General features: G+C 33.2%; 1 protein-coding gene across 2 annotated transcripts in view; it reads right to left on the bottom strand.

Annotated features, from left to right (window-relative positions):
• The window catches only part of LOC129254886 (centromere/kinetochore protein zw10 homolog), a 31,973-nt gene that overhangs the window by 5,583 nt on the left and 10,967 nt on the right, over positions 1-15,423 (bottom strand). For both annotated transcript variants that reach the window (XM_054893424.2, XM_064108708.1), the window contains 16 exons: positions 14,980-15,060; positions 14,075-14,140; positions 12,924-13,059; positions 12,258-12,335; positions 11,461-11,540; positions 10,925-11,099; positions 10,162-10,241; positions 8,965-9,028; positions 8,012-8,085; positions 7,542-7,637; positions 6,547-6,683; positions 5,719-5,797; positions 5,172-5,357; positions 2,973-3,077; positions 2,009-2,140; positions 743-835 (listed from right to left, as the gene is read on the bottom strand). In XM_054893424.2, coding sequence (XP_054749399.2) covers positions 743-835; positions 2,009-2,140; positions 2,973-3,077; positions 5,172-5,357; positions 5,719-5,797; positions 6,547-6,683; positions 7,542-7,637; positions 8,012-8,085; positions 8,965-9,028; positions 10,162-10,241; positions 10,925-11,099; positions 11,461-11,540; positions 12,258-12,335; positions 12,924-13,059; positions 14,075-14,140; positions 14,980-15,060 — 1,662 coding nt within the window. The remainder of the gene's footprint in view (positions 1-742; positions 836-2,008; positions 2,141-2,972; positions 3,078-5,171; positions 5,358-5,718; positions 5,798-6,546; positions 6,684-7,541; positions 7,638-8,011; positions 8,086-8,964; positions 9,029-10,161; positions 10,242-10,924; positions 11,100-11,460; positions 11,541-12,257; positions 12,336-12,923; positions 13,060-14,074; positions 14,141-14,979; positions 15,061-15,423) is intronic.

Genomic DNA, 15,423 nt, shown 5'->3' with positions numbered 1-15,423 from the left:
ACAATACTTTGTTAATTGACCATGATCTTGGTCATGTGACCTGAAACTCAGACAAGATGTTCAGCAATACTTGATTAACCTTTTGTCCAAGTTTCATGAATCATATCCATAAACTTTCAAAGTTATGATGGTAATTCAACAAATACCCCCAATTTGGCCAAAGTTCATTGACCCTAAATGACCTTTGTTATGTGACCTGAAACTCAGACAGGATGTTCCTTGATTAACCTTTTGTCCAAGTTTCATGAACTAGGTACATATACTTATAGTTCAAAAACTTAATCTTGGTTAAGATTTCAACGTTGAGGACACAACCGTCTCCATAGGAAAAGCGGCTCCTATAGTCTCACTCTGCTATGCAGGCAGGACGAAATTTAATGTTATGTTTTATAAAGAACTACTGTCTTTTAGTGTAGGAAGGGGGCAAACTGAGTAAAGATATATGAGGAAGGGTGGGGCAGTATTTTCCACAAAACCTGCTTTATCTTTCATATTTTCAGCAAAATATATATCAAATATCAATAAAAAGAACTCCATTCCATAAAGCTCTTTATACCATCAACCATACAAAGAACTTCAAAACTTCAGTCGAGACAAAACAAATTCTGTCACATTTCAGGATGCTAACTTTTTAGGAATTTGTTTTAAATAGATACACGGTGAAAGTGCATTCTATGAATCATCAATAATCATTTCCAACAATACTATATCATTGCCCGGTACACACTTTCAACCATCTTACCTCAGTGTTTGGTGGTTGAAGAATATCTGGAGTCTCCTCCTTGATCTTAGTGAAAATGAGATGGAGCTGAGAAGCATCATCAGCTGAGATGTCCTGAAAATAAGACAGAAGAATGAGAATAATCGAGTAGGTAAACAAGATTACATGGTACATGGTACATGCTTTCATGGGTCTAAAACCTTCAAAAGTGATTAAGTTATGAAGAAAAAAAAATGCAGGCAAAATGTGCACTTTATGTAAGTGACTACAGTGTGACAAATGCTTCTTATCTATGATTTGAAAAGCAACTAAAAACTGTAAAATACAGTAAAAACATAGATTTTTGCAGTTTTTAACTTTTATTATTATGGCTTTCTTATCTATCTGCAAATCAAATTTGGATGGATCTTTGACAATGTGATACCGAAAATGCTATGTCTTTGCTTGAGAAATCAAACTATGTACTTTAGGGATACCTTCCAAAAACAAGTGTATGGGAAGACAGTTGAAACATGTCTTCGGTGAGTTTCATGCTACTTCATAATTGCGTAATGGTCTTTATCAACTTTTAAACAATATTTATCACAAATTACATTTAGACAAAAAAGCATAATTGTTAAAGCTCTGATCATATCAATATAAAGTGGGTAAATTTGGAACCCCCATCATACAAGTTTACAATTTTTGTTTTTCTTCTACATTTCTGAGTCATAAAATGAGCCCATTTACTGAAGTTAAGGTTGATTGGAATTACATATGACAGTCTATTTCATCAGTAATCAACTGAGACTATCTACAATTTTTAATTGACCTAAATCAAACCATGTGTCCCACAAAGCTTAGTAATTGATTTATAGAGCTGGTTATCATGACTGATCATCACACACATCTAGTCATACAAATCAACAATCAAATTAGTTGCTAAGCTTGCTTTACACGGCCTTGAACACTGATCGCAGAGATCATCAAGAGTTCTTCCTTTTCTACACAATCTCTTACTTTTGAGGTGTTAATAAATAACCTTGTGAACCTTTGAAAATAGCACTCAACAGCCCATAAAGAAGATCAAAGAATGAACTAGATAAATATTTGAGGTCTACAGTTGAATGTTTAAAGCTCTTTCATCTTATATGAATATGGCATCACCTGGTAATCCAACATCATTAATAAATCTAACTTGTAATCTTTCCTGGAAAAGGATTATCAAACAAGCATAAAAACTAGAATCAAACTGTATCACCAACCTTGACAAATTGTAAACATCTTTATATACATCATCTCACTTACTTCAAGTCGTGTGATCTGCTCGACAATATGCATGAGAACCGTGTTGATCAGTGTTGCCATGGATTTGGTGTAAACATTTGCAGGAAGTACTTCAGCCCAGACAGCCTTGAGGTGGGTCCATCGATGAATCACCTTGTATAAAGCATTCCAAAAAGAGAATGATGAAAACAAACACAACAGTAATTATACTTGCTTATACAGTGCATTGACAGCAGTCCCCCCCCCCCAAAAAAAAAAAAAAGCAATATTGAAGAATACAAAAACTTTAATGATCAGCCTTAGTCTATAATTGTATATTGCTAGTGATCCATTGACCAAAATTGTCTGTTTTCTTCTTGTAAACTAAATAACCCTTTCAGATAAATCCTTGTCTTCCTCCTCACAAAATAAACCAATATATCTCTTCTCCTCTAGAAAATTAATTGAAGAGATTACATGTCAATTAAGAAACAATGACCAACCTACATTTCAAAATCTATCTTTTTTTATTCCTCTATCATTATTTTTATCAATCTCTGGAACGAGGAGCATTTTTTCAAATCCTTATTTAACAACATTAATTACCCACTCTCTTCAAGTCTTAAGAATAAATTCATGTAAACTTAATTAAATATTTTACAAGAGAAGAGAAGAATGATGAAATCCAAAGTGGCTAGCTAATGTGTGCATAGTGAATTATGAAGCATGGACATTAGACTTTCTTTTGGAAGGGATATTTGGCAGTCTCATATTGACCATACATAATGGAATTGAAAATTCATGTTAAAATCATTTTCTAGACTTTGCACACTTTATCATTGTGGTAATTGCTGTTTTTACAATCCTGATTCATACATGCAACTAATCTATGTAAGCAATCTATACAGGTGTATTGAAGAAAGAATTGAAACATGAAAGAATGAAACTAATCTCTGTGTTGCCAATTCAATAAAAATTGTGGGTTTTGAACTCCCTTTACACCTACCTGTTTGATAGCACGATTAGCTGATTTCACATTCTCTGCATCTGCAACCCTTTGGAAGCCTTCAGCTATTCTCACAGATTCAAGAAGCAAGTCTCGTTGAGATCTCTGTCAAGTCAAATAATGAATATGATGATAATACATGTGTAACCATAAATAAATACAATAGCAATTAATACTTGTATTCATCATTCTCCCTTATTATTACAATTACTTGGTTGTTCTTTTTTCTAAATGGAGAAAGTGTGAAATAGAAAACAAATCACATTTTTAATGATCATTCTAATTTTGGCACCTTATCAAAGTCTGTGCCATGTTTTTAAGCATGAAACCCACTAAAAAGGCACAATTGTCTTCTTGTTCTTTTTACATCACTTTTCTTGCATTCCCCTTGCTTGGTCTAAAGAGATGAAATGTTTAAAATCTTAATGAAAAGCAGGGGTGGTATTCTGAAAACATTCTTATCTCTGTTCTTATCTTTATTTTATCTCATTGAGATAGGGAGATGCTAATAAAATTGCATATCGGTATTCTGAAAATCTTCTTAACGTGTTCCTATCTCTGTAAGGACTGCCCCTTTCTCATCTTCAACACGCCCCCTTTAATAGATATGTCCAATCAAAATGCACTTTATATTGGCAGTTTAACCAATAGAAGCATTCCTTCAGTCAAGAGAATGTCATGGCCGCAGTGCGTACACTAATTTCTGGCTCATTGCGCGAAATAGGCATTTTATACGCAATGATTGATTTTTATTTCTTGACACATGCACAAATTTAAAGAAAGAAATTAAATAACAAATGAACAACAGAGAGAATAAAAAAGGAAGAATAAAAGGAAAGAAATAACAAAAGAAAAAAAGAAAAAGAAAGAAAGAAAGAAAAGGGAAAATAAAAAGGGAAGAAGGATTAAGAATAAATGAAAGAAAGCAAAAAAGGATACAAAGAAGAATTGAAAATGTTTTTTTTTAAGATATGAAATAAGGAAAAAAGAAAAACAGACTGAAAGGAGGAAACAGAGAAAAGAAGGAGAGAAAGAAAAGAGAAAAAAGTTAACTGACGAACATAATAAAGGGTGAATGAAAGAAAGGGTGGAAGGAATAGCCTCGATTGTTACTACAGAACGCGGCCATCATGAGATGTGATAGCCCTCTAGCTATTGTAAATATCATAAATATTGTGAAAGATGAGAACGTTTTCAGAATACCAAACACTTGTCTCATTCAAGCATAATTAGTTTATTGTGCTTATGCACTAGTTACAAATTTACGTGCTCATCATACGCTGTAAAGCCAGAAAAGATAAGAACGTCTTCAGAATACCAATCTGAGATCATGACGTAGATAAGAACAAGAAAGTTTTCAGAATACAGCCCCAGCTTTCAGGTTTCCTGCAAGAAAGATGCAGCTTTGACTTTGACAAAGTGCTTTATCAATGATTTTGCAAGTCAGTGTCCTTATACCATATATACATTATGAGATCATGAGTAAGAATTACTAACAACATTGGGAACAGCTCTAACATTCCTTAGACAAACTCTGTGGGTGATTAGGCTTGTTTTCAAGGGTAAACTTACAGTGACCTGCAAGAAATTTATTTGTAATTTACTGCAAATTGCACAAATGAGAGATTCATTTTCCCAATAGAAAATAAAAGTTCTGGTACTGGTACAGAGTTGATTGAAAGAAGCACATACACCTAATATGAAGTTGGGTTTAATTTAAACTCTGGTGTAAAGTTGTGGTTAAACAGTATGGATAGCCAATTGTGACATAGACCTCTAACAGTAGAGGTTTAATTACTAGCCCATTTGACTGTCAAATCATTCTTAACTGTCTGAGGAGGATATATACAGTGTAAAATAGTTGTCTTCACCATTACAGCATTAGTAAAGAGCATAAACATAAGAAAAATACAGTGTAAACAATATTTGAAATTTTTGGCTTCCCATAATTTTAGCCCAAGGTTAGACCATGATCTAAGTTAAAGCGACGTCAGAATATGGGCCACATAGTGTGTGTGATGAATTTAGATGTTTCCAGTCACTTTGTTGAAGCACTAAATAATCATTTTCGAATGCAATTTTTTCTGGGCTTCATATTTTTAACATATCACAGACACATGTGAAAAGTGACCATGCAGCTCAGATTTCTTAAAGTCAAATCGACGTTAGCCCATGCCCTTAATTGAGAAATACTCTCACCATTTGAGCAAGGAACGGTGTGACAGCCTCTTTCCTGAAGACTGGTACAAGATCAACGAATATAGAAGCTCCGTCGGACAGTGGGGTCGGGAAGGTATGCTGGTAACGATGACCCAACGTCAATAAACGATGACTGATATACATACAGTTATTATGATGGAGGGCTGATGCTCGAGGTAGCTGAGACTACAGAGGACAAGGAAAAAATAGGAAAAAGAATAAACAAAAGCTAAATTTGTGAAAGGAAGGACAACCTTTGTATGTTGCCCCCTGGAAAAGCATACTTGGGCTAAGAGAGCCACCCCGTTTCAATAAAACATCATAAATAATCAATAAATGTTCAATATAATGCAGACAGAGAGTATGAAAAATGAATTACAAATGAGGTACTAAGAGTTGTCTCTTCTTTCTGAACATACTTAACATTATCTTAATAACCTTTAATCACTTGTTGTAGGGAAGAAAATCTTATTTTCAAGAAAATGTACAGATTGCAAAAGAGTAACTGTCATCACATAGTCTAGTTATAACACTTGGCGATACTTACTAGACTTGTTTTATGATAATGAGGTACGACCTCACAGAAGAGCTGCAACATGTTCCTCACAGTGAAAAACAATTGAAAGCTGTAAACGATAAGGCACAAAACAAAAGATTTCATCTTAATGCACATTAGGAAATAATTGTCATAATCCATTCAAAGATGATGAGATGCTCATCTGAGGTAATTACTGTACATGTGCTCAACATGTAGATGTATTATTATGAAATCAAGTTACAAAAAAAAAACATCAAGGCTTGTTCACCACTTTGGGTATACAATAAATGGAGTTATTTAGAGGCAATACATTAAAAAAAATTCTGATACTTGATAATGTAATGTACCTGTAAACAGAAAGCTCTTCTAATCACCATATTTGCAATAATAACACACATTTCATTACATCAGTGTGAATACTTTATAACTTTTTTTTATTTTGAGCTTTAAAGTAATTAAACTCTAAGTCCACTGTAGTATTCACTGCAACAAGTGATAACCATGTAATGTTCCATATGGGTAAGATCAGACTTGTGAGAGCTACAATTACTGTATCTTTAAACAAAGTTTGGATAGAGGGATTCCAATCGGTCTACTGTGCCAAACTTTTCTTTTCAAGCATTTTGGTGAAATAGCTACAAACTCTGACAATGAACACCACATACACATAAACCATTTGATTTTTTTTGATTTTATTTATTGTCTTCCTATCACAGCTTCTTTTCCTCACCATAATCTTTTCAATCACTCCTTTCTCTCTCTCTCTTCTCTCTCTCTTACTCTGTCTGTCTCTCCCCCCCCCCCTTCAATCATTCACCCACCCACCCTTGTACATACCATTGTTCCCGACTATTGGAAGCCTCACACAAGGTCTGCTGGCACATGTCTAGAAGTTTCTGCACACTTTCACTGATAAGGCATTGTGGGAAGGCCGACAACCCTGGTCCTAGTGGATTGTTCTCCTCGCCAGACCCCTACATACATAATGAGGCATATTAGAAAAGCTTTCTATTAGAAATTCATCTTCAAATGCCACTTTGACATTACTTTCTTCCTTGCTCCCCTTGAAGGTACAAAAAATGTAGTTGCAACAAACAATTATTTCATGAGAAAATCTTTTAAATCAAGATTAATTTTCATTAAATAATCATATATCTAGATCTATTACATCAATGTTTATGTATCTTTGTGAAATAATGAAATCTTAGCTCAAAATTTATTGAATTCTGTGTATATTTTGCGAATTTCTCAGCAATTACACATTTTCTTCCAGAGCAATTTGGCACATATTTTTTTATTTATACTTGGGTGGTAATGTTATTGGATTCTGTTCAAACTCATTTTGAGATCGTTACCACAACTGGTATTTATATTTAATGCATATATGTATGAAACATATTGGAAAAGATTTGCATAAAAATCAATCTTAGAATTGGCCACTTTGCTCATAGTCAAACCTTTTCTTCCCCATTCAACTGCAAAAAATTTGGAGAAGCTTGTGTATACAAGACATTATTCTCCAAAACCATGTTGTATCTTGGAACTATACCAATACACATTTGGATATTAGTAATGGAAAGTGCTGAGATGAAGTAATATCTCAATATCTTAAAAACTTATTGAATTCAAAGAAGGAAACATGTCAAGAGAACTTATAAACAATTTTTCTTCAATGTGTCCCTAATCCCATTACAAAAGCACATGGTACTACATGTATTCACTAGACATATGCCAATATAATAAGGAAAACTTGTCAGAGTCTTAGAAGCATGTCAATGTTAAAAGAGTTTAAAAAATTGAAAACACATATTAAATATATCACTAGCATGTACCTCTTCATCTGTTCTTATTTCATTCCCTCCAACTTGTACAGTATTATGAAGATCTTGCTGCATCAATCTTCGAGCTTCAACCAGCAATGCCTGACACTGCATCGGATAATAAATATATATATATAAAAAACTTTATTACACATAATCTACTTTAAAGTCAAATGAAAATAAAAACAATTCACTAGGCTTCTTTCTTCCAGCCACAATACATGGCATATTACAAATTTACCAAATTAAATGATCTAGCATATTCATGTCAATATAATCCCCACAAAAAAACAAAACAAATGAAATAGAAATAAACATAAATGCATAATGCACAATGCTTCCTGCAAATAAAGAAACTGAACTAAGATTTTATAAGTTCAATACAGTCTTTGTTAAAAAAACACCCTCAAATTGGCAATTCAAGTGGGAAGAGTAAACTAGTTTCATACTCTTCATTCAAGACAATGGTGAGTTCTACTTACCCTTTTATTAGCAAAATGGATATTGACATTTTTACCGTAGTCTGTAAGAGGGTGTGAATCAGGTGCAATAAAGCCTGAATGTTAAAAAAACAAATAACACGGAACATATATCAATGAAAACTAACACACATACATGCAATATATACATCTACAGGCATTTAGACATGGAGATATATCTTACAGAAAGGAACATGTACTCCTGATCTACTGATTTACATCTGAATAGAATCAATATTTCATGACCAAATAGCAGCTTTTTACCATTTTGATGGTATATAGGAACTGGCATGAAGCAATTATTCGAATGTTCTGGAAAACATTTGGCAACCCTCCAATGTTCAGGTGATAATGGATTGCTTTTAACACATTGTCCGATAGAATATTAAGAGCAATGAACCACAACGGTCCCTATTTTTTTATTGACTTGTAAGTGTCAGGGGGGGGGATAATGGCTGCCATTTCTTGACCTTGGAGTTCACAATTGTGACCATGAATTGCAAAATAGTAGAAAATGGCATAAACTTTGCAATTTTATAGATAACTCTAAAAGACCCAGCTAAAAGTAAACTTGATGTAAGTTGTATGCATATTAATCGTTTGATTTTATTTAGATTTTAAGTGCTATGTCGGAGGAAAAACCTGTTACACATAATCTGAATACAGATATATAAAGAAATAAGCAGAAAATAAAACATTGTAAAGACTAGCAGTTATACTACTAGTAGTAGAAGTAGCAGTAGTTAAAGTGGTGTCATTAGTAGTAGCGATAGAAGTAGTAGTAGCAGCAGCAGTAGAAGTAGTGGTAGTAGCAGCAATAGAAGTAGTAGTAGCAGCAACAGCAGCAGCAAGCAGCTGCTGCTGTTGTTCTAGTAGTAGTAGTAGTAGTACTAGTAGTAGCAATAATAATAGTAGAAATTTTGTTGGTATTTTCATAATCATTATTACTTACATACCTAAGCCTTGTAAGGACTCCTCAAACTTCCTTGTAGCATCAAATATCAACTTGTATTCATGCAGCTATGGAAGCAAAAGAAAAAAAGGGACATAAATTGTGAATAAGATTGGGAAAATAGAAAACAAAGCATAAAGCAAATAATAGAAATTATGTTAGGAAAATGTGGAGATCTTAAATGTCAAAAGTTTTGATTTCTTATACTTTTTGAGTTTCAGGGGGGGGGGGAGGAATATTGATAAAGCAAATATAGGTTTATTTTTGTGAGAAAAATATGTAGATCTTGCATGTCCAATATTTTCCAATACTTTTTTTAATTGTTTATATACAGGGAGATTCATCAATGTACATGCAAAGCCCTGAAGTACAGGACCAGCTAATGCATTACAAGTGACAAAGGTCATGTATGGTAAGGGGTCCTAAAGCTACACAAGTCCTTTAACTACACACCACTCATTGTGCATATATTTCAATGACAAAATGTGCACTCTGTGTATGGAACTGTAACTGCAGTGTGATGAAGGATTCCTATTCAGAATTCGATCAAAGGCTTTAATGAATAGAGACTAAAATACAGAGAAAGACCTCAACTCTTGGCAGTTTTGGAGTTACATTCACTTCATTTCCTATTTTATTCCAATATTTTCAATATACGGTACTTTAGAAATTGAGGTGCAGGAAATACAATTTTTTGCAAAATAAATCAGGTACTTAGCTTTTGGACCCCTTCCAAATCAAAATCAAAAGGTGTTCTGGAAACACTGCAGGATTTTTGTTTCAGTTAGTTTTGAGACATTTCTTTGATTGGGTTATGATCTTTCAATGAAAGTTGTCATTTTCTTCAAGCAATATGCGTATGATAACAATTCTTCCCCTGCAAAATGTGATTGTTTATAATTTGGTAGTAGATCATATCTCTTTAGAATGAAATTTTTAGGACAATTTCTTTTTTTCTATGATTCATGCCAAAAACAGTAATCAATATATTATGTTTGTTATGTAATGAAAATTATACTACATAAATGATATGAATTCAAAAGAAAACCAAATTAAATGGAATATTTTACACAAATTAGAGAAAGCAAATCTGTTGAAATATTCAAATTGTCATAGTTTTTATTGCTTGTAAACAAAGTGCATACCTTTAGATCCCCCATCATACATGAAAATAGACATATCTAAAAATCATACATCCTACCTCTGTACTGGTAGCTGGTATAGAAGGAGTGAGGCAATCCTTGATGAGGACTTTAGACATGCTTGACCAGATTAAAGAACCTAACAGAGAGGCACAATTCAAGATAAGGAGAAAAATGCTTTAAAGGGGGGGGGGGGCTAACTCACCCCCCCCCCCTCTCTAATTATTAGGGTTAATGCTACAAAAATATGCATAATGGTAGTATATGATGTAATCTACAAGGGTGTGTTGTTAATTCCTCTGACATAATCAGATGTTAATTTATATCAATTAATGCATAATTATTGTAATTCAATAAATAAAGCTCCTAGAATGCTGCTTTTGGTGTAAAATTCTTCTGCACATTCATAACATGACATTAAAAAAAAATTTGGTTTGAAAATGAATTTCTAATGTACTTTACTGTTTTAGGATATCTTGTGTATGTCTTTGTATTTTAGGTTTTTTTTTTTTTTTTGGGGGGGGGCAGGGATCATTTATTCTAGAAGCTTTTTGAAAGATATCTATGCTAGGATCAATAATTTCAACCAATAAAAATGTAAATAATCATATACTTAAGAATAAGGTGACAAAACTTCATTTGCATTGACTTTGAATACAAAATAATGTTTGTGAATCACTTTTCTCCTGACAGGCACTGTTGCTCCAACCCCTTCAACCACCTTAAGGTTTTATCTTACAATGAATAGATTCTTATAACGAAAATAAGCACATGCTTCAAACTCCTACGGGAAAGTTTGACCTCATCAGATGAGAAACCTACCTAGAATACTCATGATACTCGCCTCCTGACCATGACCTCGTTTCTTCACTACATGGCTTAAAAGTGGTGCACCAAGGGCTTCAAAGACCTTGATGATATCATCAAAGACACTTGTTGGAGATGGGATGGATGAAGATTGCTCAGCTTTGGGCTTCACTATGGATATAGTCACTTTCTATGTCATGAAAACATGGAACAATAAAAAACCAATCCTAAGACCTACATTGTTCATCAAGCAGAATAAAGGTAGGAAACCGGTTTTAAAAAATAATTCTTTTATCGGGTGGCTCTTTATTTATTGTACAAGTATATATATATACTTTGTATATCAAATGACCTCTAAAACCTTTGACAATTGAACCTGCAACCCCAAAATCCGAATACTTGAAATAATTTTATATATTCATACAGAAGATTCAAACAACAGTTTCAGTATTGAAAGATAAAGAACAAAACAGAGAGGACCCATAATCATAATGCCTTTGGATCTTCTTCTAGGCATCCACTATTATTATATCAATAGAAATAATGGTTACCTGTTGATTTGATTCTATGCTGAGATGGATATCTGTTCTTTTTATGATTGGATGAAGAACATGCTCAAGTAACTTCTTACCTGTAATTAAGAGTAATAACACGTATTTGAAGGGATCAACACTTGTCATACTATCATACTATTCAGTGAGATAGGAAATGCCAAAACAAGTTATCACTTAAATCAAACTTTGGTCATAAAATGGCAAATTTGAAGTCCTCATAGGTGTAGTGATTACAAATTTGTACAACTTTTAAACATTCACAACTTTCTTATTGTAAGTCTGAAATTATTCAAACTTTTTCCCAACTCCCTGCCAATTTTTTTTTTGCCTCTAAAAACGAATTTCTATCTGGGTTAGATTCCCCTTTAAACTTTACTGATGAACCACACAATTAACTTCTGTATATGAAGCAATTAACAAACAAAAGAAAATGAATGTTTCTTATTTTAAGACATGAAAAATGTTACATTGAGATATGAATCATCACATTTTTTAAATGAAAGGCTCAGTTGAGTTTACAGGGATATCAAAGTACTAAAACTAAGGGTGCATTGTGCAGTCTACAACATTTAATTGTTTATCTTCATTTTTTTTTTTTTAATTGCTGGGGTTGGGGTGTATTTTGAAATGTTTATCATAACTGGATATACTTTCCGAGAGAGGGGGGGGGGGACAGAATTTGTTTGCAATGAAAACATCATTATATCTATTGGGTGCAGTATGAGGTAAGGTTAGTCATATTATTGTCAAATGGAATATGGTATAATATGCTCTTAATCAATGATAATACTCACTAAAACTCTCAAGTTTATTATTAAGACAGCCTGTGGTTTCCATTGCTTGAAGTGTACACTGAAACTTCTCATTTTGAACTAAAACAGGTATAGAAAAAAGGATATTCAGTACATCGCTGCAATTTCCATGAGGTAGAAATTACATTACTTTTCATAAACATATATATTTGTGACCTTTGGATATAAAAGGGAGAATTGATATGCCTGAAAGGCTGGAGTTGGCAAATTGGAAGAACTTCCTCAAAGTCTTGCTTTAGGATTACATTTGTGTTCTTAAAATCAGATTTTTCTTAATATTCAAGTAACTGACCTTTGGTTTGAAGAAAATCTAAAAATGTAGGACACCGAACTCCTTTCCATACTGACATGAAAATCAAATGTCTCAAGTATCATCTCAGATACATCTAGCACTAAGATTCATTACTCATTTTACTTGTAAAGATGAGTACATTTACTTTACCAGCACTTGCAGTATGCCCTCAAAAGGCCAAGGCATTTAGTTAAGGTGGGCATCCAAGGCAGTTGTATTCATTGCCTTGTGTTTGAGTAAGGTCTGGGCTTTAACCACAAATACATATTCATTTTTGTCTAGTGAACCTCAAAATAACAAAGAAAAGACCAAATAAAAAAAAACTAAATATAACAAAGTAATCTGTAAGACTTTACCCACAACAAGCCGAGGACTGATAATTGACTTGGCTCCTTTTCCTTTACCGCCCTCAACAGGTTGAAACAAGACAGTCTTTGACCAAGATTCTCCAAGATGGAAGAACAATGTTTCCCTAACAACAGTTTCCTCGCTCTGAAATGAGAATTTCATAGAGATGGATCATACATGGAGGTCATGCAAAAATAAAATGAAAATGAGAAAAAACTGTTAGAATTATAGCATTAGATTCTATATGAACACAAATAGCATTTACGTGGGCATTTAGTAAAACATATCAATCTGTATAACAACTTAAAAAATGATAAAGCAGATTATCATTCAGATGGTTGAAATTCCTGTCACAGTGAAACAGGTGCATATAAATATATGCTTATATATTGATATTTATCATGCATCATACGCCATATGAATTGATAAAGGATCTAAAAACAAATTAAATAATGACTTTCCTTCAACCCTAAAAAGACAGCCCCCCCCCCCTCGAGATTGCAACAATAATTGGTATGCAGGTTACACATGGTATAATCTACAAAAGTGTAATCAAATTCTTCAAACAATCTCATTACTAATTGATTATGCAAACTTTATACATAAAATCATATAAGGTTTGCTCTAATTAACTGAATAAGGCCCCAAACTGCTATTTTTTTATTCACAGACTTTGTAGGATTCTGAACAAATATTGAAAACCACAATTTTTTTCTTTTGAATTTTATTGGGTTTTTTAGATTTCTTATAAATGTGACTATTATTATTTATTATTTTAAAAAAAGCACTTTCCAAAGATGAGAATAAAAAAACAAAGAAACATTTAACTGAACGATGGATCCAAAGGGAAGGAAATAATGATTTATCAGTTAAATAACAAGTAAGATCCCAAACTCCAGGACTTGTATGTAAACAGAGTTTATAATCACTCTGAAAGATAAACACTGGGATTAATGCACGGTGTTGAGTTACTCTGTGGTTGACCAATATCAACCAATTGACAAGTTATGCAGATGACATAATTAGGGCACAATTGTGTGCATGTATTATGAAAACACACAAATTGAAGAAAAACATTATTGTTGCCAATTTAAAGAATCAAATCTGATCATTTAAACCTTCAAATAACTACATGGGTTAATGAGAAATGGCCTCTTACTTTCAAAGCATGAACTATCTTCATCTCATGGTATCCTGATCTGTACAAAAGGTTGAGTTGACAATCCTTAAGAGAAAAGGAAAGAAGATTGATTTGTTTTGAAAAATCATTTAACAGGGGTTGGGGGATAATGTAATATCTGTCTTGTTACAACTAACATCTGATTACTAAATAGGTTCATTATTGCGGATTGAAATAATCGCTAGAGGGTATTCATTTGTCTTGCAATCTACAATGGTCAACAAGGAAATTTGTGATCACTCTCGCAAAAAGTGTTCACTAGCTTTCTAGGAAATTCGTGATCACTCTCGCAAAAAGTGTTCACTAGCTTACAAGTTCATGAGCTTTTGAGTGCCGCTGCAAGTCTTTATCAAGTGACGAAAATTATCTGATAACGTAGTCTATTTATACCAATCCCCAGGACCGTACGCACGAACACAGGAACAATAGGTGGGCACTGATCCGTTGTGTGATTGGTCCGTTGGTCATCGGTCATTATTAACATCTGATTATTGCACATAATGATCAATGCAATCAACACTGCCAACAAATTATCTAAACCTAAATCTAAAGTCAGAATAAATCAAATACAGAAATAAAATAGCTGATAAAAAATGGACTTGCAAAAGCCCCTCCTTTTTTTTCTCCAAAGGAAATTCACTCGAAAGAAAAAACTCAAAAGAGATTTATCAAACTGAACACACCCACACTTGTATGTTAGAGAGAGAAAATATATTTTGTTTGTTTATAAAGGGCAAAATATCCTTGTTCAATCAACCAAGTAATTTTGATATAGCAATATTTCATGGAGTTCACTTCAAACACATTGACCCATTCTATGCTCTTGTGTAAGCTCGTGTGGTTTAGTGATCCATTGATATTTCATTGTCATAGAAACAACTTACTAGTGAATCCAAGATGTTAGCAGCCTGCACATATTCCTCATAAAGAATACCTGTGTTGAACTCCTTCAGATCCTGATGAGCCTGCCATAGTATATTATAGTCATTGTAGTGTTAACAAGTTCTTTGACACCATTTTCAAGAGATAAATGTATATTACTTGTTAGAAAAATTAGATATCACATAGATTTTGTATTGAAAAGTTGAAAATAATTTTCTTAGTTTACATCTTATTTCAAATAACTTACAGCATTATGCTTGTTTCATTTTCTCTATTCAAATCACTAGTTGTTGGGGGATTACTTGACCTGTACAAAAATATAGTTAAAGATGATTTAGTGTAGTAGAAGAATCTCAGGAGACCATAAAAAACCTCTTTAACTCCTGGTCTAAAAAATGTTTTGACTTACGGAAGGTTGACTTATGCAGATTCTACTAAATATTTGT

The sequence above is a fragment of the Lytechinus pictus genome, chromosome 2, assembly GCF_037042905.1.
Source record: "Lytechinus pictus isolate F3 Inbred chromosome 2, Lp3.0, whole genome shotgun sequence".
In the NCBI taxonomy this organism is placed as follows: Eukaryota; Metazoa; Echinodermata; class Echinoidea; order Temnopleuroida; family Toxopneustidae; genus Lytechinus; species Lytechinus pictus.
This window is presented reverse-complemented; position numbering and strand designations above follow the sequence as displayed.